Source organism: Physeter macrocephalus, unplaced genomic scaffold (genome assembly GCF_002837175.3).
Source record: "Physeter macrocephalus isolate SW-GA unplaced genomic scaffold, ASM283717v5 random_21, whole genome shotgun sequence".
NCBI classification, from domain to species: domain Eukaryota; kingdom Metazoa; phylum Chordata; class Mammalia; order Artiodactyla; family Physeteridae; genus Physeter; species Physeter macrocephalus.
Window position 1 is genome coordinate 12,339 of NW_021145309.1, and position 27,784 is coordinate 40,122.

Genomic DNA, 27,784 nt, shown 5'->3' on the forward strand with positions numbered 1-27,784 from the left:
TCCAGTGGTGCAAGGTATGAGTGTAAAACAACTCTTGGGGCCCAGCTGACTAGGTGAGGGAATCAAGATTCCCAGCCTTTTTTTTTTCCAAGAGGAATCCGCTCTCGGGTGCCGTCCTGATCTCCTTCACCTCGTTCTTCTAGGCCATGCTCTGACATTAATTCTTCTCTGAAGAATGGAGTAATCCTCTCCCCTTCTCCACCCCACTCTGGGAGACCTTGAACCCTGATCTATGGTAGGTTATAATTGTTTCTCTGTGTGTCTCCTCAGACTGAGTTCTTTGGGGGCAGAGGTAGACTTAATCAATTTCTGGCCCTTACTAACCCAGCAAGGCCCAGAACAGCAGCTCAACACACATTATCCAACTGCATGAAAACCCCAGTTCTGTGTGACCATGGGCAAGTCCTTTCTCCTCTCTGGGTCTCAGCTTTCCCATCTGTGAAATGGGAGGGGTGGTGCTTCTGTGTGCCACCTGCACTATAGTCAGCAAACATTTTCTATAAATGTCCAAATAGTAAATATTTTAGGCATATTAAACATAGGGCCTCTTTTGCACATTTTTTTACAACCCTTTAAAAATGTAAAAACCATTCTTAGCTCAAGTGCTGTACAAAACAGGTAGCAAGACCCCTGCACTAGAGAAACTCTTGCAAATGTACACAGGAGCCTGATCAAGGATCTTTACGGCAGCAGTGATGTAAGGGCAAGAAATTGGAAACAACCTAAATACCCATCAGGAGGATGACGGATGGTAAGTGGCATGAAAGAAGTTTCCAACACATTATTGAGTAAAAGGAAACAAATTGCCAAATGATACATAGGATATGAAAAAAATCAAGGAGACGCCTAAGGTACCATATACGTGTGTACATGCCCAATAAAAGGTCTTGAAAAATCCACTCCAAACTCACTGCAGGGGTTACCAGTAGGACACAGAATGGGATCGTGGAGAGTCTGATGGTCATAATCTCAAGCCTCATCTTGAAAACGCCGAGTTCAATCCTGCCTCTAGGCTTTCACACTGGCTGTTCCTTCTGCCTTGGGACCCTCTTCCCTGGGGTTTTTGCATGGCTGGCGAGTTCTCTGTTAGGTTCCTGCTCAGTTTTCCCCTCCTCAGAGGTCTTCACTGACCCCCGTCTAAAGCAACCATCCCCAGGTGGAAAACGGAGTGGCAGTGGATGAGAGATGGAGAGAGACTTCATTGTATACGGTTCTGTGCCCTTTGAATTTCAAACGAAGTGAACTTACCACCCATTCAAAAAATAAATAACAATGTAAAAAAACCAGCATAGCTCCCCTAAGACATTTTCTTATCATGTCCTCCAGTTTCATTTTCCTTGAGACACTTGTCGGTGTCTGAGATGACCTTATTTATGGGTTCCCTTGTTTGCTGTCTCCCCCTCCACTCCACCCCACACACTAGGAGGTTCCGGGGGCAGGACCCTCAGTGGGTCTGCCAGGTTGATGGCCTGAGCAGGGCCTTGCACATAGCAGGTGCCCCATATGTATTTGCCAAATGACTGGGCAAATAATGCGTGCGGGGTTTTTTCCACAAGAAAAATGTATTTTGAATTACGTAATTAAAATTTAATGATAAAAACTTTCCCCTACCTCCCCGCCAAACAGATGAAAAATAGGAAGGGAAGAGAAGGTTATTGAACTGGGTGATTTTCAGGGTCCATTCAGCTCTAAATATTTCAAAGACATTTGGTTTTGGGGTTTTGAGGTTTGGGGGTTTTTTTGGGGGGGTCTAGCTGGTGGGTGGAATTTCCCCTCTCATAAGACTTTCTGTCTTATGAGAGGGAAGTAAGACAAAGGGAAATAAACATTCTGGGGTTCCTCCACTGGTTTCTCTTCCTTCCACTAGTCTGCATAGCTGGGGAAGGGGAGTTTTCTTCCTTAATTCCATTGAGGCCCCAGCTGGGCAGAGGGTCCCTAAAGGATGACAGCTGTCAGGCCTCCAACTCCAAGGCAGAGCTTGAATGGGTGCCAGTGGGCTTCTCAGCCCCATTCTGCCCCGTCTGTAACACAAAATGTGGAAGATGGGGAACAGGAACCCCTTCTGGCCCCTCAGCATTTACTCCCCTGTGTTCTGGAAGCACTGCTCCTATTTTTCCTTTGAGGAACCAGCATTCCCTAGTGTGGCCAATGAGAACCAGCTCTGGAAGCACGGCTGCAACTACTGGGAAACTGGCATGCTCTCGCCACTGGGGATGTTAGGCTTCTGGGATGTGAGCAATGGAGCAGCAACTCCCTGCTACCGCATGTGGAGACCCTGCCTGGGAAGGAAGCCAACTCAGAGAAAAGAAAACTAAGACAGTTCCTGATGACATCATCTGACAACTGGATGCAGTCATGCCCTAAGTCCCTGTACTCTTGAATTACATGGCCCAGTAAGCTCCCTGGTTTGTCTTCCCAGGTTGAATGGGGTTTCTGTCACTCACAGCTCAAAAGAATCCTGACAAAGACCTCCTTTCTGCTGCTGAGAAACCATCAACAACCCCCCCTCCACCCCGACTGGTAATAACCCGACTCCCTTCTCTGCCCTGCAAAGGCCTTCTGGTTTCCTCCCTCACATTTCCTCCCGGTCCCCCACCCCATACCTTAGTTTATGTGGCTCCACTCGCCACCTCCTTGGGCATCTCTAAATAGGCTGTCTGGGCCCAACTCACAAGCTCTCTCCTCCAAGACCTGGGCCGCCCTCGGAGATGTCCTGGCGGCCTCTGCCGCGCAGTCAGCCCTTGGTTTTGGTCAGCAACATTCCTTGAATTTTTCTGCCTTATTTTTGGATGGAGGGGGTGGTGCTTGGGATGGTGGGGCTTCACAGAGCAAGGTAGGGGGCACATCTCTTGGCGGAGAAGCACAATCTCTTCTCCTCTGCTTCTGCATCACCACCACCCGCCCCCCCCCACCAGCCATCATGCCTAGCACAATTCTTCAGGACCAGGTGTGAGAATTTATTACTATATCAGGTAAGTCCCTGTCCCTTCTGGCCTCAATTTCCCCATCACTTAAAGAGGTGGCATGGTGGGGGGGGGGGCTGAATTACATGCTTCTAAGGGAAACATTCAAGAACACAGGGTCCTTACCACCCAGCGCTCTCCTGAGGCCTGGCAGAACTGAGAGTAAGCGTCAGCGATGACTGTGGCCCTGGAGAGCAAAAGAAGGCCCTCAGGGGGGGACCCTCCTCCTACGGCCCATCCTCCCATTCCACCCCCCCACCCCACCCCAACTCACTTGCAGTGGAGCCCTCCCCCAGGAGGTAGATCCGGGATGTCCTCAGAGGCCAGAGTCCTGAAAACTGTGTTCAAGCTGGGGGGCTCCTGGCCAAAGGCACACAGCTCTGAGAAGGAGGAAAGGATCGTGGGAGTTACCCTGCTTGCTGACCACCCCTTCCGCCGGGCTCCTGGCGCCTGCTCAGCTGCAACCCTGCGTCCCAGGGCTGCGTCCAGCACTAGCTCCTTCCTGATGGCCTCCTCACAAGACCTGGGGGCCCCCGGGAAGCAGACCAGGATGCAGGTCATGTTGTCCAGGCTGCCCTGGAGAAGGCAGAGAAAAGAGAGCCTGGTGGAACACGGTTGAATACCCCAGAACAGGGCTCCATGCCCTAGGAAACAGTTTCCCAACACTCCCCTTGCTCTAGTGCCCCCTTCCCAATCTGGTTATGCCCATATCTCTAAAGTCCCACCCTTCTGCCAGTCTAAACCAGGCCTCTCACAGGGACCAATGCCTTAGACCACGCCCTCTCACTGTCCTAGCACCACCCTATTAAACAGAGCCACTTCCCTTTTCCAAAGCTCCTCCCACTCTGCTGTTTAGCTGTTCTTCCTTCTGCCACTAGGCACACCTCGGGACCCATCTTTAGGTCTAAGGGCTGTCCCATTCCAAAAGACCACGCCCTTTCTCGTAAATCCCTCCCACTTATCTATCGAGAACTACAACTCTTCCGTCTTGTCTCAAGGCTTCCCTCAGTCTCCGCTCCCTGCACATTTTGGCCCTGCCCCTTTCCATCAGGCCCCGCCCCCTACGTGGAGTCCCGCCTCTCCTTTTCTAGTTTTACTCTCGCCTCTGTATCAAAGCTCCTCCCCGCTAAATCCCTTAGGTTCTTCCCTCTAAGATCTCAAGCCCCGCCCCCAGGACCTTGCAAAGACACGTGTCCAACAGCTGCGCGCAGAGAAGCTCTGGGGCCAAGCCCAAGCAGAGGCGAGATGCCACCAGTCCCACCAGGGCAGAGCCAGACATCGCGTCCCACACGCCATCAGAGGCCAGGAGCATGAATTCGTCCTCTACTCGGCGTGCCAGGGCGGTCACTTCAGGCTCCGCGGAAACGAGCTGCAGTTCAGGGGGCCTTCCCGGAGCCTCTTTGTAGGCAAAGTCTCCCAGTGCGCGGGACACTGTCAGAGAGCCCTCGAGGCGCCGGCGGCTGATGGTGCCGCCCGCGTCATGGATGCGCTCGCGTTCCCGGGGACGGAGGGGCCGATGGTCTTTGGTGGTGAAGGCCACGGCGCCGGCGCGACTCAGCACCGCGCGGGAGTCACCGCAGTGCGCCAGGTACAGAAAGTGCGGGGAAACCAGCAACGCCAAGGCGGTGGAGCCTCCCGGCTCGCCGCGGGGCCAGAGCGCGCGCAGGCGTGCGTCTGCGCTCAGAAAGGCGCGGCGCAGTGCTTCGCACACGCCCTCGGGCTCGCCGGGCGCTGGGCCCAGCGCCTCGAGCACGTAGCCTGGCAGGTGGCGCGCACCGAAGAGGGCGGCTCTCGTCCCACCGTGGCCGTCGAGGACCGCGAAGAAAGCCCAGCCCGGGCCCAGCCCGGGTAGCTCAAGCCAAGCGCAATGCGCGTCCTCCATGTGTGCGCGCCACCCTTGCACTGCGCTCGCCCCGAAGCTCAAGCCCCAAGACGCCGCCGCACCCCCGTGCGGCCGCTGGGCACATCGCGGAGCGTCCAGGAGGGACTGAGGCCCGTCGGGAGAGCTGCGCCTCTCCTCTGCCTCCTCCACCCGCTCTTGCTTACGAGCTGGCCAGAGGAGACGTTCCAGCAGGCGGGCAAGGGCCGCCATCCTTCAGCCTGGGGAGCAGGAAAGCTCCACCCTCTGCACCTGCTAACAGCCCCGCCACCCCGCCCCCGTCACCTCCACTAATCCTCGGCACTGTGAAATTTTAAACCACCTAAATCTCCTTCCTATGCCCTTGACGTGCGCTCAAGTCGAGTCACTAGAAGGGATTGAACGCTTCATTCTCCTCTCTTCCGCACCTTCAAAATGAGGTTTGGGGTTTGGGTCAGGGAAAAAAGATAATAGTACCAAACTAGCATTTACCATGAGCTACACACTGTTTTACATCATCATCTCCAATTTACCGAAGAGGAAACTGAGTCAGTAGTAAACAGTGTTACAGGGAAACAATCTCTAGAATCCGTATTCTCAACACAACACTCGGCTTCGGCTCCCCAGCCCGACTCTGTTCAATCTCTGCCCACATCAGTGGTCCCATCCGGGTTTCAAAAGCTTTAAACGCTTAATTTTTTTACTTTGACCCCTCCCCTCTCGGTCTCTCCTCACTCCAGGTTCAGCTCACCTTCTGGGCAGCAGCACCACCCTTGATTGTTCTGCCCTATTCCCTCTAGGCCACGCCTCTAGCTCCGCAGTCTCGGGCTGACCCCACCCAACTCTGAACAATTCTAAATTGGCTTAAACCTCCCCAAGTCTGAGCTCCTCCCCTTGTCTCAAAACTTTCCGAGTAGTTTCTTCCCGCCCCCTTTCCCACTCCCATTGAGAATCTAGGCTTATACCTCTACCTCTCAGCGGTGAAATCTTTACACCCTCCCCTCAATGCCACCTCTAGCTCCACCCCAACCCACTCTGAGATCCACGCCCCCATCCTCTCCGCCTAGGCTCCTTCAGCATCATTTCCCGGAGCCCCTCACGCTACCCTCGGTCCCGCTTCTCTCCCCCTAAAGGCCCCGCCCTCTTCTGTCTAGACCCCGCCCTTCAGACCGCCTTCCAGGCCTTCTCGGCAGGTAGCCTACGGTCCTAGCTCCGCCCCTCTATTAGGAAGGCCACGCCCCACCTCCATCCTCCCGGGTGTTTCCCCTCCCCCTCGCCCTCCCTCAGGTTCCGCCCCCCGTTCTCTGGCCCCGCCCCCGGCCCCCGCGCTGCAGTCGCCCCACAGCGGCCCCGCCCGCCCCCGCTGAGCCGAACCGAGGGCGGCGGCGGCGGTGGCGGCGGCGGCGGCGGCGGCGGCGGCGGCTGCTGGAGCGGCCCGGGAGGAGTAGGCAGCGAGGATGGCGGCGGCGGCGTCCTGGGCGCGGCGGAGATGAGCGCTCGCGGCCCCAGGCCCAGGGCGGCGTGGCCGGAGTGGGCGGGGGTCCCGATGCAGGCCCGAGGGGGGCCATGGGGCAGGTCCTGCCGGTCTTCGCCCACTGCAGTGAGTAGGGGGAGGCTCAGGCCTGGTGTGGGGCCCAGAGGCCCGGGTGGGTTCCTCCCCGGTTTCCCCTCCGACTTGGGCCGCGGGAGAGCCGAGATGGGGAGGAGGCGAAGGAGACAAAGGAAGCTCTCCCTTCCCCCGTGTTCTAGCGGCGATGGGGGCGACTTGACCCGGACAACCTGAGTGAGACTGGGCAGAGGCTGGGGGCACTGAGATAGCCGACGGGGGGCGCTCTGGGCCCTTGAATGTGCCGCGGGGCTCCGCCCGGGGATGAGGAAGCTCTCCGGGAGCTGTCCCCTCGCCCTGGTGCTGGCCACAGCCAGCGGTGAGGGGATTTGAATGGAGGGGTAGAGCCACGATGGAGAAGAGTGGTCTGACTCCCCCCTTCCCCCGCATCACCCATCTTCGCATCCCACCTCCGTTTTCTCCCCAGACTCAGAGCCAGCCCCGACCTCGCCCGAATTGTACAGTCCCCTGTCCCCGGGATACAGACATCCCTGGGTTTGGGCTAGGACTCCTGGTCCTTAGGTTTTACCACTCCGGGTCTCTGATTCCTGGCCTTCTATTCCCTAGCTGAAGAAACGAGGTGGGGGCGGGGGGGCATCTGATTTCATTCTCCAAACGGTATTGAGCATCTCCTGTAGGCAAAGCCCCAAGCTAACTCTGAGAGGCTGAATTCCATAATGGAAAACGCCTTGCCTGAGCCTTATGATTTCTGAGCCCAGGACTCTAACAGTCCTTGTCTAACATTCTCTGTCTCACACCCCTATGGTTCTGACAGCTGGGGATTGCAACGCCGACCTAGCCACTTGCATGTCTTGGGAGTCGACAAGCCAAAATTCTGAGAATTTGTTATTTCAACATTCTAGAGTATCATCCCAACATTCTAAGATCTTGTCCTTACCTGGGCTTACAAAGGAAGGCCCTACGTGGTCTCCCCACTCCCACCCCACCCCGCCTTTCCTCTCTGCCCTCATCTCCCTTCCATCTCCCCATCAGTCACCCTGTTCCAGTCACATCTGCACACTTCTCAGTTCCTCAGATATGCAAAGCTTAGTGCTTGCCTCAGGGCCTTTGCACTGGCTTTTCCCTCTGCCTGGAAGACTCTTCCCTAGATATCCACATGGTTTCCTCGCATCATTCAGGTTTCTGTTCAAATGTCATCCGGGAAGTCTTCCTCACCAACCTGTCTGAAATAGCATCCCCTTACTTTCTCTTCCCTTACCTTAATTTTTCTCCACACACTTAGCACCCAACATCATAAGTTTAATTGTTACTGTCTATCTCCCCTATAGAGTGTAAGCTCTATGAGACTAGGGATTTTATCTGTTTTGTTCACATTTGTATCCTCAGGATCTAAAACAGTGCCTGGCATGTATTAAACACTCAATTAATGGTTGTTGAAAGAATTAATGAATTGAAGCCTCCTAAAATCCCTAATTTAAAGACACTAAGATCGAGATTCCTGGATTTGAACTTCTAAGACTGAGCTTCAGACAGCAGGGATACTAAGGTTTTACAGTCTGTATACAGAATGTTCTAGAGGTCCTGTAATTAAAACTCTAAGATTCCTTAATTCAGACAGGTTTCCAGGACTAGCACACTACTTCTGTAACTTGGGCAATCTAAGCTTCTAAGAGTCTTTGATTCTTTCCCTCTTGCAGAAGAAGCTCCGTCTACAGCTTCCTCTACCCCTGACTCCACAGAAGGTAAGCAGAGAGGGAGGGTGTGAGAGTGGGACTTGAAGGGGGCTCACAGCTGGGTAAAGGGGTTAAGGGGAGTGGGCTAGGGTCTTGGTCAGAGGAGTTCATGCCCTCCTTTGCTCATGGCAGGAGGGAACGACGACTCAGATTTTCGGGAGCTGCATACAGCCCGGGAATTCTCAGAGGAAGACGAGGAGGAGACCACATCGCAGGACTGGGGCACTCCCCGGGAGCTGACCTTCTCCTACATCGCCTTCGATGGCGTGCTGGGCTCTGGGACCCGCAGGGATTCAGCTGCTCGCCGCCCACGGCCCCAGGGCCGCTCAGTCTCGGAGCCGCGAGAGCCGCCCCCGCAACCTGGCCTGGGCGACAGCTTGGAGAGCATCCCCAGCCTGAGCCAATCCCCGGAGCCCGGGCGCCGTGGTCACCCCGATTCTGCCCCTCCAGCTGAGCGCCCCCTGGAGGACCTGGAGCTCCAAGTGGACCAACTGGGCTGGGCGGCCCGGGGAGCAGGGTCCGGGGAGGACTCTGCCACCAGTAGCTCCACCCCGCTGGATGACGAAGAGCCCGACGGATCAGAGGTTGGAGAGGCTGGGAAAGGTGAGATGTCCCAGGTGCTGGGACCAAAGCCACCAGGGGTGGGTGGTCTCTCCTTAGGGCATCTCCATGGTGAAAGCTCACAGCCTTCTCTCTCTAACGCGCCAGAACTGGACCTACAACTCGGATTCGCTCAGTCTTCGCCGCCCGAAGTCTTGACTCCACAGCCCAGCCCTGGCTCTGGGATCCCTCAGGCCCGTACCCCATCTCCACTTCAATCTCGCGATTCGAACTCTTGGCCAGATGAGCCCTCACTGGACGAGAAGGAGGAGAAAGAGCCGTGGGGGCGGCTGGAGCGGGAGCCAGTCACAGGGCAGTGCCTCGATATCACGGACCAATCAGGATTCACACTGGAACCACACTTTCTAGGTAAAGTGCATGAGGGAACGTGCTCCTTTGGACTACAGCGAGGGTGGAGGATTGATTTTTAAAGGGACCATCCTCGGGAAGGAACGGAGGAGAAGGGAGAAGGGAGGAGGTATTGCTACTGGCAAGACATTGTAAACTCCACCCTTAAAAAAAAGTTTCCCGTTACCTGAGATTGCTATTGGCTCTTTTTAAATGGTTCCCCCGCCCACTTGAGAAGTTAGCCCTCCCACCTGAGAAGTTGGAAGAAGCATTAGGATTGGCTAATTGCTAAAAAATAATCCCTCTTTTGGAGTGCTCCCCCTAGAGGCTGATTTTGGACAGGCCAAATCCCTGAAAAAATAATGCTCTTTTCTGAATGTGGCCACTGGGCAAGTAAAAGTAAACTCTGTGCGTTTTAAAAACTCTCCTCTTCCCTGACCACATGAATTGGCCAATTGTAAATAGACCCCGCCTTACTTTAAAGTATGCTCAGCCTCCACACGAACGGTTCCTATAGGTAGGTTATAGACATCACTGCTTTTGGCTGTTTACAAAGAGAGCCACCCGGTTTTGGAATTGTTCCCACCGCAATGAAGAGTCATTGGCTGGGTACAAAGGGGCCCCGCCCCCTTACTCCCTCCCTCCGGGTTCCACTGAAGTGGGCAAAATCCCTGAGAAGCAGCAGTGTCTGTAGCCTCTCACTCGGAGCCGAGATGGGGAGTAAAGGTGGGCTTTCGGGGCGGGTTGGGACGCGGGCGCTGGGGGACCGTGGAAAGGGACCCAGATTCACTTTTATCGCCCTCAAATCTGGGGGATGTTTCCTCTTGGTCCCAGATTCCCCGGAGCGGCAGGCTGGGGCTGAGGGGCTGCGGGGGTGTCTAGGGAGGGCGTGGAGGGAGTATGGGGTCCCCTGTCTCTCGAGCCGGAGCTTTGGGGCCCAAGAGCAGCGAGGCCCCCTCCCCCAGCCTCAGGCCCAGGCGGTGCTGTCACTCAGTAGCTGGACGGGCCAGCACAGCTGCCTGAGAGGCACCCTCCCCCCAGCGTGCCTAAACTTAGCTCCCGCCTCAGGCGACCCGGCCCCTCCCCCACCACTGGCTCAGGCTTTGGGGAGCCTGCAGGGGAGGGGTTGAGGGGAGGTCTATCCTAGTTAGAGGTAGATGGGAGGATGTGCATAGGGAAGATACAGAAGTGAGGAGAGTCAAACTCTGAGGGGGACTGGTTGGGATGGGTCAGTTTGATTGGAGTTAAGGGTGGGAGGATGGAGACTGTCTGGAAATAGATGGCAGGGTACTGGGCTCTCAGTTCAGGGCTCAAAGCAGAGCCGATTATAGGGACGGCTGTTAAAAGTTAAGATGAGTGAGATGAAACATTGGGGTCCAAAGGTCACTGATCAGGACATAGGCTGGGCTTGGGAGGTGAGTTTAGGATCTCTGAAAGGGGTTAGAAGTTTGAGTTAGGGCCTAGGAAGGAGGATGATGTTATTAATACATTTAGGACTTAGATGTATGTGTTGGCCGGGGTATCAAGGAGATATGACTTTACACCTGTCAGGGTGCAAAAAATAAAAAGAACAATAACACCCATCGTTGGGCAGGATGCTGGGAAAAGATCACTTGCATGTTGCGCATAGAAATAAGGATTGTTACAGTCTTGCTAGTAAGCAATCTGATAATATTTATGACATTCGAAAATACATAATTAGTCCACCCAGCGATTCGACCCCTGGCATTCCATCTCAGAAATAGAACCTCCCGGAGGTAAGAATATCTGCAGGAGGCTGTCAGGGAAGAGGATGGGGGGAGAAAACAAAGTAAACGACCCAGCAATAGCTGCATGGTTGAATAAAATGAATGATGGTGTAGCCACAACATGGAATATCGTGTAGCCCTTAAAAAGAGTGAATTAAGAGCTACTCCGGTTGACTAGGAGGGAATTCTAGGAGCAAAAGTAGAGTGAGATATGCATGATGCAGAAGATTGATTTTTCACCCAAAATTGTGTTCACACATTATCTATGGGCAGGAGTAAGCCTGAGGGGACTTGCTAGACAGTTAACTTGGGTTTTCCAGGAGGCAAGCATGGAATAAAAGAAGATAAATAAAAATGTGGAAATTGGGTTAAGGCTCTGACAGGTGTGTCAAGAGGTGATGTTTCAGCCCCAAGACAGGAAATAGGAGGTCAAGAGGTCAGCCAGGCCAGCTCCAAACCCCAGCCTGATTGCCGCCCCCTCCCTCCACAGTGGCAGACCTGCTGTACTGGAAGGACACGAGGACGTCAGGAGTGGTCTTCACAGGCCTCATGGTCTCCCTGCTCAGCCTCCTGCGCTTTAGCATCGTGTCCGTGGCCGCCCATGTGGCCCTGTTGCTGCTCTGCGGCACCATCTCTCTCAGGGTTTACCGAAAAGTGCTGCAGGCCGTGCACCGGGGGGACGGCGCCAACCCCTTCCAGTGAGAGCCCGCAGCCTGGCCCCCAACCCTGACCTCTGTCCGGACCTCGGCGCTGACCCTAAGTCATGACCCATGACCTCAGATCAGGCACTGACTTCTCACCCTGGCCCTGACCTATCCTGTTCCTGTTCCTGACTCCAACCTGACCCTGACATTAAACCAGACTCTGACCCTTGACTTCCAGCCATAACCTCAGACCCTAACCTCTTACCCTTAATCCTTGATCCCGTCTCCTGACCCTGACCTCCACCCTAGCACGCTACACCTGGCCTTACTCCCCAACCCTCACTTCTTGCCCTTGTCTCAGCCACGCCCCTCAGCCTGGGTCCCATCCACCCACTGAATGGCCTCACACACCTCTGTTCTCTCAGGGCCTACCTGGATGTGGACCTGACCCTGACTCGGGAGCAGACAGAACGTATGTCCCAACAGATTGCCTCCTGCATGGTCTCTGCGGCCACGCAGCTGCGGCATTTCTTTCTGGTAGAAGACTTCGTGGATTCCCTCAAGGTGCCCCGAAGCCCCCCACTCCCTCCTGGGTCCCAACATTCGACTCCCTGCCCCTGGGGGGAGGAGGGGAGGAGGGCCATTGCTGGGGAAGTTCCCAGCCCAGGGTGCACCCCATGGACTCTGCTGACCCCGACCCTCACCCTCAGCTGGCCCTTCTCTTCTACATCTTGACCTTCGTGGGTGCCATCTTCAATGGTTTGACTCTTCTCATTCTGGGTGAGCTGGGAAGGCTGTGAGGGGCGGGGCGGGGAGGTGGGTTGCTGAGGTCTGCTGGAGGACAGGGCTCTGAATGGAGCTGTTAATCTCCCTGGAGAGCCCTGACCCCCACCTCTGTGCCCGCAGGAGTGGTCGGCTTATTCACAGTCCCCCTGCTGTACCGGCAGCACCAGGTAAGTGCGACAGGCCCTCAGTTGGCAGTACCCCGGCCAAAGAACCCCCCCACACACAGCCAGGGTCCGTGACAGATGTCCCAGCCAGAGACAGGACAAGCTGGTGTTCCCACCCCTGACAGAATCAGGCTCTGACTGACACATGCTAGGCATAGGTGGTCTGCCTGCTGCCCCTGCTCCATGCAGCTAGAGTCTACCTAATATGTTTCAACAGCCAGAGACAGGCATTTCGATAGGTGGCCCGTGACAGAGCCAGGATCTGACTGACACGTTCCAACCCAAGGCAGGTAGACTATCTGATGCTCCTCCCCAGCGATGATCCAAGGTCTGCCTTGACATGTCCTACCTCCAGGGAGGCAGCCTGACTGGCGTCTTCTCTCCCTGACATAGCACGAGGCTGAACAACACTCTTTCTAGCCAGAAACAGGCAGACAGATGAATGCCTTCTCCTGATACACCGATACTCTGTCTCCCCTGATACCACCAGAGACTGACAAACACATATTCCATTTGCACACAGACAGACTGACGCCATCTATCCCTACACATAGTCTGGGTCTCACTGACACCCATCCCAGACCAGAACACTGACAGAACCAGGGCCAACTGACATATATCCTATCCAGAGACAGGCAGATGGGCCAACATTCCATGTTTGACATTCTCCGGCACAGCTGAGAGCCAAACGATACACGTTCCTGCCAGGGAGATAGTCCTAACTCCCTCACATGCTGGAATCACCGAGGCTCACAAAGTCGATTAACACTGAATTAAACTAGTATTTAAATCAATCCACTCTGGGACTCGACAACCAACACTAACGCCCTCTATTCTTACGCTGCCCCTAAACACACACACACACACACACACACACACACACACACACACAAAAACTCACTCAAAGATTAACAGTAGTTCCCAGGACGCAAAGCCACTGGCAAATTCTTGTGTGTCTACCTGACATCACTTCCCACACAGAGTGTGGTCCAATTGACTTGACACTTCACCTTGGACTTCTGACTTCCAGGGGTATTTTATTAGGTTTAGAGTTGATGGTGGAGTGGTGGGCCACTCCTCCCAACTCCTGATCTGCAAAAAAACAAACTCACTCAAAGATTAACAGTAGTTCCCAGGACGCAAAGCCACTGGCAAATTCTTGTGTGTCTACCTGACATCACTTCCCACACAGAGTGTGGTCCAATTGACTTGACACTTCACCTTGGACTTCTGACTTCCAGGGGTATTTTATTAGGTTTAGAGTTGATGGTGGAGTGGTGGGCCACTCCTCCCAACTCCTGATCTGGGGGTGGGGGAGGAAGCAGCTTTCTTAATGAATTAGGGAGAAGAACCCCCTCTAATCTCTCCTTTCACCCTTTCTCGTCTCCCCAGGCCCAGATTGACCAGTACGTGGGATTGGTGACCAATCAGTTGAGCCACATCAAAGCTAAGTAAGGGCATGTGGTAGAGACGGATGGGATGGGGGATGAGAAAACTTGGGAATGCTCCTCCTTCCCCCCACCCCCAACATTCCCTGTCCCTAAATCTCCTGGGGCTGAGTGCCTGCTTTTCTTAAAAGGTGAGAGACAGTTCCGTCGCAGGCCAGTAGGTGGAGGGCAGGGGCTGGCTTGGGCACTCAGTTCCTCCATCCAGTTTTTAGTTCTCAGATACTACTTATCCTGTCGCTTGCCCCACCCCTTGACTCCACCTGTTTCTCCCTCAGGATCCGAGCTAAGATCCCAGGGACCGGAGCCCTTGCCTCGGCAGCAGCCGCAGTCTCCGGGTCCAAAGCCAAAGCCGAATGAAAGGGGTGTCTCTGCCTGCGGGACGCCTGCCCCCACCCCCTGTAGCCCTCTGCCCTCCTCCATTTCCCTTCCATCCCCACCCTCTCCCTGCCTCATCCCAAGCCATTTCCCAGTGGGTGTCAGGATCGCTCACACCAGGGAGTTTGCGCAAATTGCCTGAGTGGCCAGGACTACATTTCCCAAGAGGCTCTACTCTAGGAGTCTTGGAAAGGCGAGGCACCTTGGCCGCGGGGCCTGCTGGGATTTGTAGTTGCCTAGGTAGGGCACACGCCCTGCACTTCCGGGACCCCACCGCTGGAGACGCCGTGAGGGGGTGGTGTCTCCCGGATGCCACTGGCCCCAACGCTGGGGCTTTGCATGGGGCCCAGGGGAGGCCTGAGCTTGGAATTACACTGTAATAAAGACTTCTGTGGAAAACCCAAGGCCTCCTGTGCTTCCAGCCCTCTCCAGTTTTCACCTTCCTGTACTGAAAAGCAGGTAAGTGATACTCAAGGAGGAACCTTCCCCATCTCTGCGGAGGAAGAACCTTCCCCTCTGCCATCTGAGAGTTGTCTGATCCCAGGGCTAGCCAAGCCTTGACAACCACTTTCCATGCCTGTGCTCAAGGCAGACATCACGAGTCAATCCCCACACTCTCCCTGCTGTGCAACCATTTCACCTGAGTCCCAGACCCACGTATCCAACTACCTAATGGAAGACTCCCCCCTCAAACATATCTAAACCTCTTCCTTGTCCTATCTGATTTCCCACTCAGGGACATCCCATCCTGCCCACATTGTTGCCCAGCCAGAGACCCAGGTATGGCCCTGGACTCCTATTCCCTCACCCCCCACATCTAGTCAGTCAGCAAGCCATGTCTTTTCTCTCTCTCCAACCTCTCCACCCACTTCTCTCCATTCCAGCTGCGTTGGGAATAAGCACAGGGCCTCGTGGCCTCTTTGGGCCTCAGTTTCCAAAACTAAACTGGGGGAGGAGGAGGCAGGAGACTGGAGTCTAAAGACCCACAGACCTGGATTTGAATCATCTTCACTTTTTGGCTGCGTAACCCTGAGCAAGTGACCTCACCTCTTGAAGGCTCGTTTCCTCAAATAGAAAATTGTCGCCATAAGCTACCTACATGTAAAGCCCTTGTTACAGGGCCTGGCATAGAATAAATGTCCAGTAAACAGAAGCTGCATTGTTAGCTATGACATTGTTTCCCAAACCTCAGTCAGCCCTCAGGACCTTGATGATCTTTATATCACCTGTTCTGCTATTTGCCTAATTTTTTCTTTAAATTGGTTTATTAAAAAAATAAAACAAATGTCTTTTAAAAGGAAATGTTACTCCACCACCAAGGAAGTCAGTATCGCTTGCCAGAAATAGAAGATAACAGTTAAACACGAAACTATTACCATTTAAAATGTTTGTGCATCACCTAAAATCTTACCTTTGTGATGCATGTCACATTTTAGGAGATAGATAATGACGTTACAGGAGTAGTAGTTACAGCCTCAGGTTTTGTATACAGGGGTTGCCTAGCAGCAGCTAGCTAACTGAAAGAGGACTTAGGGGGGCTTCTCTTGAATCTGAATTTGCCAAGCAGGGGCAGGGGCAGTGTTTTAAACTTCCAAATAAAAGAGCAACATTTCCTAAAGATACTTTTATTCATACTTTCCATAAGACAAAGTGTCCATTTGTCCATCTCAAAGAAAGGAGGAAGATGGACCGGTTGTGATTATGGGTTCAGGAATGGCTAAAGCCCCCAAGCCCATCCTTGGTACCCCCACTGGAGGCAGGAAACAGGTTGGAGATGGAAACAGCCTTTATTGAGTGACTCCCAGTTGCCTGGTGCCATGTCAGGCTTCTATATCCAGCTGCTTGTTATGATTCCCCCTAGTTATACTAGTCTTGTTTTCCAGCTGGGGAAACTGAGGATCAGAGAAGGATAGTGATAATATTCTTGCATTCATCCTACAAACATTTAGTGAGCATCTGGCAAGTGCTCAAGCACTCTTTGGGTACCAGGGACATAGAAATGAACCAAAGTGATTAGGACTCCGTGCTCTCACTGCCTAGGGCCTGGGTTCAGTTCCTGGCCAGGGAACTAGGATCACATCAGCTTCGCGGCGCGGCCAAATAAACAAACAAGCAAAATCCACCAAAACAAAGTCCACGGTTTCATGGAGCTGATATTCCAGCGGGAGCAGCCAGACAATAAGCAAATAGAAGTAGAATATGGCAGGTGGTGATCAGGGTGATGGAGAAAAGTCCAGCAGGGGCAGGGGATAGAGTGACAGCGCTTGCTATTTTAGATTGGGTGCTCAGGGAAGGCTTCATTAAGTGGTGATATTTAAGCAGAGGCCAGAGTGAAGAGAGGCAGTGAGTCATGCGAACATGCGGAGGACAGGAGATTCAGGCAGGGGGATCAACAAACGCAATGGCCCTGAGAAGGGAGCATGCCTGATGTGTGCAGCAAGAGATCTGTGAGCCAGAAACCAAGTATATGAGGGGAGAGGAGTAGGAGATCGGGTCCGATGAGTGCAAAGGTCTAATCATCGAGATTGTAAGGCTGTGATGAGAGCTTTGACTTTTACTCTGAGACGGGAGCCATTGGGAAGGTTTCATGTCGGGGAATGATATTGTCAAAGGATCACTGGCTTGGATTTTAAAAGGATCACTTTTTTTGTAATAATATAATTACAACGGCACAAGTTCTGTTCTCCCAAGTGGATGGGCTGTGTGGATAGGGTAGGGTACTATCCGTTTCTACGCCTCACTTTCCTCGGCCATAAAATGCAGATGCAAAAACGGATGATCTCTAGTGCCTAAACTCAATGGGGACAGAAATTCTGTCATCCCCAGAACCTAGGACTGCGTCTGGGACTTTGTAGGTGCTCACTGAACGTGTGAAAGAACGTAGGGCTCTGTAGATCGCCGAAGTTCCACAAAAGAACAGCAGGTGTCGCCCCAGCCCTATAGCCGCCAGCTCGGAGCCTCCGGGGCTGGGCTAAATCAGACTCTAGCAGGAACCCACCCACTCGAATTCGGATTTTTCAGGAAGGGGGCCTCTGAATGCCGAATTATGAATCTTTTCTCTTAAAAAATGGACTTCTTACTTGGAAAAAAGGGGCTTCTGGCCCTTTAACAGCCAGAAGGGAGGACACCAGGTCCCCTGGCGCCGTTTCCCAGAATGCGCGGCGCTATGCAAATGAGACAGTTTCTAAAGAGACAATGATTCAACTCATATGAGGCAAACTCAACATTTTGGAAGGATATGCACCGTAATAAATAGCTTGGGAGAATTTATAGATATTGAAGTCAACAGTCTCACACTCTACCAAACTACATCACCATAGGTTAAAAACGTAGAAATTTATGGGTTTTATATAGCTGTGTGGGAAACCTGGTTATTCGCCCGGATGATCCTCAGTGGTCTGGGGTGCAGGCTTCAAACCTGTAGCTGTCTAGCGACAGAGTGGTTCAATTCCACCTTTCGGGCGTCATGCTTTCCCTTATCCAGACTAGACGTTACAGACTGCGAGTTGGCCCAGCGGAGGTTCTTTGGAAGTTTTCTCCTTCCCCATCTTTGTCTCTCTGTGGATACGTTTCTCTTTTTTCGCGAATAACAAAGAACTCCAAAAGATTAAGAAAAATTCGTCTACAGTCTCTGTTCTAGGATATTTACAGTTGGAGAGTGATCCTGGATTCCTCCCCTTCACTTGCTTACTCACTTATTCATTTACTCACTCATGTATTTAATCACGCATGCGCTTACTAAGCAAATATTTATTTATTTGATCATTCATTCATTCATTCACTCATTCAACAAGTATCTGCTGGGTGGTTGCTCTATGCCCGGCCCTGCACTGAGCGGTCCTGGGGACACACTGATGACGACAAAACCCTGCCCCTGACTTCATGGTGCTCCCAGTCCAGCGGAGGAGACAAACCATTTAATTAACAACTACAAAAGTGATAACTACTGAGAAGGCAGGCACAGAACCTATGAGGACATCTTACAAGGAGACCTGAATTCAGGTAGGGTGTCAGGGTAATATCTGAATATACACCTGAAGGATGAGAGTGGATTAGCCAGCAGAGAGGGGGGATATTCCAGGGGGGGGAAACAGAGTGGCCCCAATAACAGCAATGAAGATGGTGATAACTGCATTTTACTCTGCGCTCAGCGCTGGCGTGTACTAGCTCACTGACTCCCCTCAGCCCCATTCTGCAGCGGAGGAAACTGAGGTTCAGAAAGATGAAGTCTCTTGTCCAAGGTCACCCAGCTTTGGGAAGCCACCAGCCCCAGGGCTCTCAGACCTCTGGCCCATGCTATTGACCACTGCCCTGTGCTGTCTTTCCCAAATCAGCTACTCACCAAGTCCTGTCTGTTCTGCCTCCTAAAAGTCTTTTGAATCCTTCCCCTCCTCTCTATCCCACAGCTCTGGTCCTATTCCAGGCTCCCCCTCACACCTCAGTGTCCTCACCCTAGCCTCGTCTCTGATCTTCTGCCTTATCCTTGCCCCCTTCCTCTCCCAGCTTCCCTCTACCTGGCAGCTAGAGGAGTCTACCTAAAGCACAAACCTGTCCCTGACCTTCTTATGCTCAAAACCTGCCAGAGCTCCCCGGTACCCTCAAGAGAAGATCTAAACTCTTAGTCTGGAATTTCAGCCTGCAGAATCTGCTCCCTGGTAACCTCTCTCTTCACACCTTTTGTTCTAGCACCTGTGAACCTCTAGCTCCCTCAATGTATCTAGCCCTCTCCCCACTCACAGCTGTTTGCACTCACTATTTCATTAGACTCAGCCTTTTTCTATTCCCTTCTATGCTGTCTGTTTATCCTCTAAGGCTCAGCTTAGCTATCCTCTCCTCCAGGAAGTCTCCCGACCTCCAGGTCAGGTTAGGGGCCTCCACTGGGCCCCTCAAGTCCCATGGACTCCCCCAACCCTGCCCAATTTAGATCATCCCTGACTATGAACAGGTCTGTGTTCCCCACTGGACTGTGAACCTTCGGAGCGGGGAGCCTGGGGCTGTCTCAGTCTCTGCAGTATCCCCAACCCTGCCCAGCACAGGGCTGGACACACGATAAATGCTTAGCAAATTTTGTGAATTAACTAAGAAACTAAGTAATTCCATCCTGACAAATTCCCCTGCTTAGTCATTTACTAAGACATCTGACCTCTGGACCAGTACTTCCATTCCCAGAGTGCTTGCTGCTATGCAAATAAGAATGGGCTTAGATCTTGCAATGGGGATGGCTCAGCTGTATCTTTGGACAAAGTGGCAATGGTTTTGGTTTAGTCAATCTTGGTTTGTCCCCAATATGTTCCAAACCCAGAAGAAGTGATCATGTGAAAAAGCAAAAGGCAACTGATCTTCACTGTAAAAGTGATCCAAGTTTTGTGACTCACATAACCCTGAGGACTTACCGTGAACCTGAGTGGTCTTCAGCGGCATAAACTTTTTCTACCTCTAACTTTTGCTCAGACAATTCCTGGAACATTACAGGGTCAAGTACAATAAGTTCCCTACATATGAACCTTCAAGTTGTGAGTTTTCAAAGATGTGAACATTCATTTGCATGTCTAATCATGTAAGTTAGTTCATGTGTAATGATACAAGAAGGTTGCAGCAGCCGTTCAGAATGCAATCCAGTGCTACCATGTCATCTATGATGAGAAAAAAAGAGCTACTACCTAGACATCACTGGATGACTAGCAAAAAAGGGCTACTACCCAGACGTCACTGGATCGTTTTTTCAAGAGGGTAGATAGAATTGAAGCCAGCCAGAAACCAGAACCTGTGCCATCAACGTCAGGCGTGAGTGAAATTGCAGCTTGCCCCCCGTCTCCTGTTGCTGACGATCCTTCAGCTCTACCATCTCCCACCTCCTTTCCCCCCGGCCCGTAACTCTTCTTGCCTGTTCATTCGGTGCCAGCCCCTGGATGCCAGCTGTTGTACTGTACTACTGTACTTTTCAAGGTATTGTACCGTAAAACTAAAAATGTTTTCTTTATTTTTTGTGTTTGTTTTTTATGTATTATTTGTGTGAAAAGTATTATAAACCTATTACAGTGCAGTACTGTGTAGCCAATTGTGTTAGCTGGGTACCTAGGCTAACTTTGTTGGGCTTATGAACAAATTGGACTTAACGAACGCCCCCTCGGAACAGAACTTGTTTGTATGTAGGGGGCTCACTGTATAAATTCTTCCCTCACCAGGAAACCTCCCTGACCTTTAGCATTTTGGTATCAGACACCTCATGGCTTATATTCTGCCTCATTATTTCTTCAAGGAGGAGGTACAGGCTGTGTGTGTGGGAAGTCCTCCTGACTGTCTAGCCTCCCTCCATCCTGCTGTTGGCTGATTCACTAGTAAGAGTTCCAGCGTGTGTGTGTGTGTGTGTGTGCATGTGTAGTCCCATAGCAATCTAACCTCACTCCTTCATGCTGAAAGGAAGGCAGGTGATTGGTGTCAGGAGCAAACAGACCCTGAAGCTTGGTGGATGCACTTTTAAGAGCTTTTTATTGGCGACAGTGCAGAACCACGAAGGGGAGGGTAGCGGCCCAGTGCCAGCCAGCCCCAGCCCCCCAGGGGTTAGGTGCAAAATACAAAAAGAGAATCACAAATACAGCATGGGGTGGGGGTAGCTGGATAGTCAATAAATTGTGGTCTGCAGGGGCAGGCCCTGCTCACAGCTTCACACTCACACCCAGAATCCTCAGAGATACAGATTACAAAAATCTATAATTCCCCAGGCTTACTCACAAAAATAAAATCTCAGGTCCCCAACGAACCCGGAGTCGGAAGACCGCTGGAGGATCAGGGACAGTCAGATGGAAACGGTCAGGTAAAAACAGGCAGAGAAAAGACAGAGGGGAAGGGACACTCGGGAAAGAGACAGCCAGAGACGGCCGAGACAATCAGAAAAGAGACAGCTAGAGACAGAGGCAGCCCAAGACAGGCTGCCTCGAAGTTTCCAAAAGCAGTGTTTCCAATTCAACGGCATGGCTTTGAGGGCCAACATGGCCTAGAACAAGGTTGCGGAAGCGCTCACATACTCACGCGCACACACACACCCACATATAATATATTTATTTATACATAATAGATATAAGTGCCTTTCGGAAATCAGGAAAGGGATAAATAGCCACGGGAGCGGGGGGCGGGGGTCTGGGTTCAGGGCGGGAGCTGCGGGACGGGGCAGTGGAATGTTCTCCATGCAGCACGGAGGGCGGCGTGACCCACCCGATATTAAAAAATATCAGTTGGCCTCATGATAAAATTCTCATGAGGTGAAACACAGGGAAAGGCGGGGGGCGGGGGGAGGGAGCCGAAACCAAGAATTGGGGCTGGGGCTGGGGGAGGGGAAGCTGGGACGGCGGGAGCCCAGCCCCTTCGGGTTCAAAGCCTCAGCCTTTAAATCTTCTCCGGAAAAAACGTCGGGCCCCCTGGCAATCTCCCCTTGCTCCCTTTCTAGAAAGGATGGGGGGTGCCGAGGGGAGGGAGAAATTGGCGTCCTAGGCTGGGATAGGGTGACAGGCCTTAAAGGAAAAGGCCGGGGCTTGGTCTGGGGTGGGGGTGGGGGATCCTGAGGAGAGAGGCCACGCGAATGGATAAGTGTCAGTCCCTCTCGATTCTGTCACCCCCTTGAGTCAAACTCATTTTGAGGGGAGGAGGAGGCGGGTGGGGGAGGGGAGACCACGGAAGGGCTTCGGGGAGTGGGCGGCACAGTCCCTCCGGAGGGGTTCTGCCCCACGGGGCTCCTCCCCCCTCCCAATCCGGCCAACTCATTTCACAGTATAAAACACTCCCGCGGGACAGGCATCACAGCACCCCCTGCTGCCTGAATCAGAGAGGCCCAACAAGGAAGGCCCGGAGGGGAGGCTGACGGGCGGTGGGGGAGGGTAGGCTAACACTGTAATCCGAAAAGAGGGCTGGGGGCTGAATGTGCGGGGGATCCTTAGGGTTCAGGGAATTTAAATCAGAGCCAGTCTCGCTGGGAGGCAGCAGCTGGACGGTCAGGGAGGGAGGTTCACATTTCAGACTAAGTCTGGGTGGGGGAGAAGGGGATCATCATGGGGGGGGCGTCAACTTCCCTTTAAAGAGGGGCTCAATTCAGAGGAGGATCTACCCACATGGAAATGTTGGATAAATAAGCTAAGGTCGTGGTGGGGGGCGAGCAGGGAGAACCAGCCTGGTCACCCCTTGAAGGGTGGGCGTGGGAGACTCTTTGGGGGTCCTGTGGCATTTCCTTGTTGGGCCTCTCTGCAGAGGACTACAGCTCACCCCAAAGCCCACCGCCAGCACCCCTTTCCCTCCAGCCCAAAGGTGGGCATCACCCCGCCCCCACTCCCCCATCCCCAGAGGTTGGGTTGAAGCGAGACGGCCGACAGGCAGCCCGGGGGCGGTGTCCATCCCCTCCCCACCCCCTGTCCCCAAAGTCACCAGCTCTCTGGTCTCGCCGGGCCACAGAAACAAGAGGCGGCACAAAACACAAGGAAGTCCTCCTGTCCGATGGCAGTGGCAGCGGAGGGTCAGACAGGAGAGGCAGGGAGGCCACACGCCCGCTTTGTCTCTTCCCCTCTCTCCTCCTCCTCCTCCTCCAAATCTCTCTCTCCCTTGTGTGTTTGTTTGTTTTGTGTCTAAAGAGTTCACAGAGCGAGAAGGGAGGGCGAGTTCAGGGGGTCGGAAGGCTGGTCACTGCCGCTGGTGCGTTGGGCGCCGGCGAACGCGGAGACCTCCGGGCAGGTGAGGACAAACGAGGAAGTGTACGAAGGGTTAACAACGGGGAAGGGGTCGCCGAGGACTTGAACTTCACTGTGTGTAAAGAGAGAAGCTGTCAGGTTGGGGGGTGCGTCTTGGCTGGTCTGGAAGGGCAGGGGCGGTGGTGGCGGGGGCGGAAGCAGCCAGCTGAAACCATCTTCCTTAGTGGATGCTGACCCCGGCAAATCTCTCACCTCCGCCAGCGGGCCAGGCCCCGGCCCCTCTTCGTAGGGGATCTTGCAGCCCGGTTTGTGGGCCACCAGCACAAACTCCAGACGTTCCTTCTCCTTTTGGAGCTCGGCGATCTCCGACTCCAGCTCCGCCTTTTCTTCCTCCAGCTGGTCTGTCTCCTGAGGCCCGGGCAGCCAGGTCGCCGAGAAGAGCAAGGAAGGAGAAAAAGGCCGTGAGCGACTAGAGAAGGTGAGTCATGGCTGAAGCCATCTCTCCTAGACTGACTGCTGAGGCCCAGGGTTGGAAGGCAGCTCTGGGCTGAAAGACCCCCTGAGAAGGAGGCCTGGTGTGCTATGGGACTTGGAGCAAGGGTCTTGCTTTCTAGGAGCCTCAGTTTCCCCATCTGTCCAGTGGATGGTTGGGAAAGGGCCAGGTACACATGGGAAGTCTCTGGTTGCAAGAGGCACTCAGAGGTTTGTTGAGTGAATGAACGATCGTTATATGTTTCTAAGGCCACCTATTCCCCTCTGTTACCTTTCCCCCTCTGCCTCCCAGGGAAGAGACCAGGTAGCTCAGGGAAGTAAAGGATTTCCCTGATTTCCTCTAGGGTTAGCAGGTCACCCCCTGCAAGCATAAAGTAGAAAACTCTCAGACTGAGGTAGGGCATGAAAATAGAGGGGCATCATGGCAGAGGCCACCAGTCCAAGCTCTGAGAACTACGGGTGGCTGGGGCAGGTGGTGGGGGAATTGACATAGAATCAAAGAATTTCGTTTCACAGACTCTCCAGAATGTTAAATCTAGCAGGAACCTGGGAGATTCACTGAGGAGTTGAAGAGATGGAGAAACTGAGGCAAAAATAGGTTATCGCTTGCCCAAGACCAAAAAGGGGACATGACTGGAGCACCCCTCTATTAAAGTTCGCTCATATGTCCCCTCAGGATGAAGTGAAGGCCAGGCAAGTGGTGTGTGTGTGTGTGGGGGGGAGCTGGGGTCATAAACCAGGACAGGGAGCAGCCAGGAGTATGTGAGAGCCTGCGTGTATGAGCTGGGTGACCCCGTCTGTATCTAGTTCCACATGTGGAACCTCTGGTTCTCAGTCCAGGATAAGGGCACAGGTGGTGGTGGGTAACAGAAGATGGGGAGAGAGCCCCCCTTCAGCATACCCTCACCCCACCCCAGGGACCATCCTCACCGCCTGGAGTCGGTCAGTCAGCTCCCTTCGCCGGTTCCTACACTTTGCCGCTGCCAGTTTGTTTCGTTCTCGGCGAACCCTTCTCTTCTCCTCCTCCTCCGGAGTGAGCTGAGTGGGGGAGATAGAGATAGTGAGATGTGGGGACACGTGTTCCTCCCCATCCACCCCGAACCTCCTCTTCTTCAAGAACCCCCAGGAGTCAGAAAAGAACCTTCTAGACTTCACTGACTGTGGGGAGGATGATAGGGTTTCTGCAGCATTGAGGCTGCAGATGGTCCCTCACCCCAACAGTGGGAAAGTTCCTCCCTCTCTTGCTTCCTCCTCCGCACCCGCCCCCGCCCCCGCACCCAGAGCAAGCTCTGATGCCCTTTACTCACCGTCTCCTCTCGGGGTCTCCTAGGCCGGGCTCGGGCTGGGCGGGGCCCAGGTCCAGTCCCAGGTCCACTGGTGGTTCCGCTGGTGGAAGGCCCAACACTGCCACTAGCTCCGCCACTGCTGTAGCCACTCATGCCCGGCGTGGAGTAACTGGTTCCTGGCATGTCATAGGGGTCAACGGCTGTGGGCTGGGAGGCCAGTGGCTGCCCCTGGGACTGGGCCATGGAAGAGATGAGGGTAGGTTGCACGAGCCACTGGAGGTCCTGGCTGGTTGTGATCGCGGTGACCGTGGGCACGAAGGAACCGGGCATTTCCCCAAGACCGGCGCACTCCTACGGGGTGACACATACACACACAGGCGTAGACACACAAACAGAGACACCGACACACACACACCCAACACACATACACACACCGACCCTGTGAGTGAGCACAGGGCCAGCGGGTGTGGATGTGTGTGTCACAGGCAAAAAGCCACAACACCCACCCTTCCACTACACCGTGACGCAGTGGTTAATGAGAGGATTTCTGTGCAACTGGCTTCTACCTCCTCCTTCTTCCTCGGGGAAAGGTTGCACGGTTCCAGCGGGTGGTGAATCACACCCCGGGTTGGTGACTCTTAGGTGTGGGGGGTGGGGAGGAGGCTGGACACAGCCGGGTGACAGAACCCCCGGGATGGAGTCACAGCCACATACACAGCCACAACACCCCACCCCCACCCCAGAGGCAAGGGGAGGGAGAGGGAGAGGCCTTAGGCTAAGCCTCCCTCTACACTCACACACATATACACACCCCTCTGAGCGAGGGGATGAGAGACTGGAGGGTCCATGAGACCTCCGTGCAGGGGCGGGGGTCCCAGTTTAAAGGGTGTTGGGGGACGGGCCTAGGAGTTTAGAACAACGTTTCAAGTAATTGTCTCTCCCCAGAGTGAGACTGACAAGCGACAGGTTACGGTGGGCAGACAAGGAGAGAAAGTGAGCAGCCAGGCTCCCTCAGACTGTCGCGGAGGTGGAGTGGTGTAGGTCCTGAGACCCCAAGCCCAAGCACCGTTCATCTCCCCCACCCCCCACCCCCAAAATGTAATCCTAGAACTGCTCGGAAGGCTTAACTACTCTCCCAGGGGGCGTGGTGAGGGACAGGCTGGCTCGCTGGCCAATCAGCATCCTGGAAACCCAGAGGGGGCGGGGCTCCTGGAGACCACCTGGCTGGTTCCCCTAGGGCTAGCGGTTCTAGTCCTGTCTTCGGACAAACCGGAGACACCCGGCGTCGGGAGCAGAGGGAGTGGGAATGTGTCTGTGTGTGCCTGGAGAAGTGGGTGACGGTCACTATGTCTCCCAAAGAAATTCCGGCACACAGACACCCTCTGACTCTGAGAGCGGAGGGACAGGATCCCGGCAAGGTCCTTGCGGACTCATTGGGTCGCAGAAGATCGCTCCTGTGGCGACAGGAATCCCCTCGCTCTGCCTCTAGAGGCCCGTAAAAGAGACCCTAGTGCCGAAGAACCACGGGTTCCGGGGACGAACTGGGGGAAGGAAACTGCACCCTACAAATAGGAAGGGAAAGTTGATTGGCCAAAGCTTGCGCCGCGGCGGCCAATCGGAACGCCGGGCTGCCCCCTCCCTTAGCAACGTGGCCCCGGCGTTCCAAAATAGAACGCTCCCGGGACGTCAGGGGCGGGGCGGACGAAGGGGGCGCCACGCGCCGTGCGTGCCCCGCGTCAGACGGAGGATTCCAGCGCGTCAGCCGTTACGCACGGGTTCCCCGTTACGTCTCCGCGCAGGAGGCGGAGGCAGCTCCACCGAGGGTTCGAGGCCCGCTTTCCCAATGGGTAGAGGGTGACCCGGCGCCGGAGTAGGCGCTCGGATGGAGGAGGAAAAAGGGAGGAGGCTACTGGAAGCTTCCCCGGGATTTCTCCCACCTGCCTAACCGCGCTAGCTTCAGGTTAGTGACCTGAGTGGGGGGCAGTCCCCGAGCCGGCTAAAAGTTCTCAGCCCTGCTACCTCATACACGTTGCACTGAACGGCGCACTCACCCCACCCCCAAAGCTCACCCCTCTGTGCTCCCTCCCTGCGCTCCACGCACACAACCAATTGCAAGCACGTCCGGACTCTGCAGTTTGCAGAGTGCGCCGTGAGCCTATCCCCTCTCAGATCCTGGATTTTGACGCGTCTTTATTTGGGGTAGGGGGATTGCTCGCTCCACCCTTGACTTTAAAAAAATTATAAACCACAAAGTATCACCCCAACCCTCTAGAACTTACCTGGGAGGCGGCGGCGGTGGGTGGACTGCCGAAGGAGTCCACCGAAGACAGATATTGAGACTCGGCGGAGGGTGAGGAGCTGCACCGGGAGCCTGAGTCGTAGTCTCCGGGGAAAGCTTGAAACATTTCCCTGGGCACAGGGGGCCCCCTGTGACCACGCTGAGGTCGCCGGGAAGCCAAGGCTATGGCCGGGTGGGGGAAAGAAAGGTGAGAGTCCGGCGAAACTCGGGATGGGGGCAGCGTCCCGCTCCAACAAAGGCAAAGTTTCTGTGTAATTCTTTTGCGGTGCCCAGGCCCCCACAAGATGCCGCTGTGCCTCCTCAAAGTCCAGGCTCCGTAGGACCCGGGGGCGAGGGGGGATCGCTCCCCCAGAGACGGAAAGCTCTGTCCTGCTGTACAGAATCTGCTTCGGGTGCGGTCCCCTCCACGCGTCCGGCGGGTCCCACGGGGGGAGGGGAGTAATAAGGAAGACGAACAAAAGTAAGTCGATCCTCCAAAATAAAATGTAGAGTTATCTAGAAGAATCCTTCCAAAAACTTTCCGGAAAAAAAATAAACTGAATTTCACAGCCCCCAAGACGAAGAACCACAACAATCAAGTCCCAGCTCCGCGTGTCCCAGCCTTGGCCGTAGCTCTGAGTCTTATGAATGAAGCCCAGAGCCGCTGTATTTATATGCCCAGGGCCCGGCCCCCCTGCTTACGTCACCCTTCCCGCGCTCCGCGAACTTCTCAATATCTCCGGCCCTGGTGAACCCAGCCCCGCACCGTCCGGCAAGAGGCCTGCCCTAGCCTCGATCTGATCACCTGAATCACCCTCGCGG

General features: G+C 54.2%; 3 protein-coding genes and 1 non-coding gene across 8 annotated transcripts; 2 read left to right on the plus strand and 2 right to left on the minus strand.

Moving 5' to 3' along the window:
* Positions 1-1,011: 1,011 nt before the first annotated feature.
* Positions 1,012-5,124, minus strand: PPM1N (protein phosphatase, Mg2+/Mn2+ dependent 1N (putative)). 3 transcript variants are annotated; one of them, XM_028483376.2, is made up of 4 exons: positions 4,141-5,124; positions 3,238-3,539; positions 3,090-3,150; positions 1,012-1,220 (listed from the first exon to the last, which is right to left on the minus strand). In XM_028483376.2, exons 1-4 carry the CDS (start codon positions 5,053-5,055, stop codon positions 1,017-1,019), a joined length of 1,482 nt encoding a protein of 493 aa, XP_028339177.1. In that variant the 5' UTR covers positions 5,056-5,124; the 3' UTR covers positions 1,012-1,016. The 3 variants fall into 3 exon arrangements, with proteins under 3 accessions (XP_028339177.1, XP_028339178.1, XP_007102765.3); XM_007102703.4 differs by lacking the exon at positions 1,012-1,220 and adding an exon at positions 1,839-2,021; XM_028483377.2 differs by lacking the exon at positions 3,090-3,150 and having other exon boundaries at positions 1,108-1,220.
* Positions 5,125-6,183: 1,059 nt separating this feature from the next.
* Positions 6,184-14,633, plus strand: RTN2 (reticulon 2). Its single transcript, XM_007102693.4, has 10 exons — positions 6,184-6,421; positions 8,086-8,130; positions 8,254-8,724; positions 8,830-9,090; positions 11,308-11,515; positions 11,887-12,025; positions 12,172-12,241; positions 12,368-12,414; positions 13,804-13,862; positions 14,135-14,633. Exons 1-10 carry the CDS (start codon positions 6,388-6,390, stop codon positions 14,214-14,216), a joined length of 1,416 nt encoding a protein of 471 aa, XP_007102755.2. The 5' UTR covers positions 6,184-6,387; the 3' UTR covers positions 14,217-14,633.
* Positions 14,634-17,611: 2,978 nt separating this feature from the next.
* Positions 17,612-17,698, plus strand: TRNASTOP-UCA (transfer RNA opal suppressor (anticodon UCA)). Its single transcript has one exon. It is a non-coding gene; the product is annotated as a tRNA-Sec (tRNA).
* Positions 17,699-21,277: 3,579 nt separating this feature from the next.
* FOSB (FosB proto-oncogene, AP-1 transcription factor subunit) lies at positions 21,278-27,730 on the minus strand. Of its 3 annotated transcripts, XM_007102696.4 has the most exons (5): positions 26,964-27,730; positions 24,706-25,035; positions 24,329-24,436; positions 23,159-23,314; positions 21,278-23,018 (listed from the first exon to the last, which is right to left on the minus strand). In XM_007102696.4, exons 1-5 carry the CDS (start codon positions 27,087-27,089, stop codon positions 23,016-23,018), a joined length of 723 nt encoding a protein of 240 aa, XP_007102758.1. In that variant the 5' UTR covers positions 27,090-27,730; the 3' UTR covers positions 21,278-23,015. The 3 variants fall into 3 exon arrangements, with proteins under 3 accessions (XP_007102758.1, XP_007102757.1, XP_054938124.1); XM_007102695.4 differs by having other exon boundaries at positions 21,278-23,314; positions 26,964-27,627; XM_055082149.1 differs by having other exon boundaries at positions 21,278-23,314; positions 24,706-25,123; positions 26,964-27,051.
* Between the last annotated feature and the right edge of the window lie 54 nt (positions 27,731-27,784).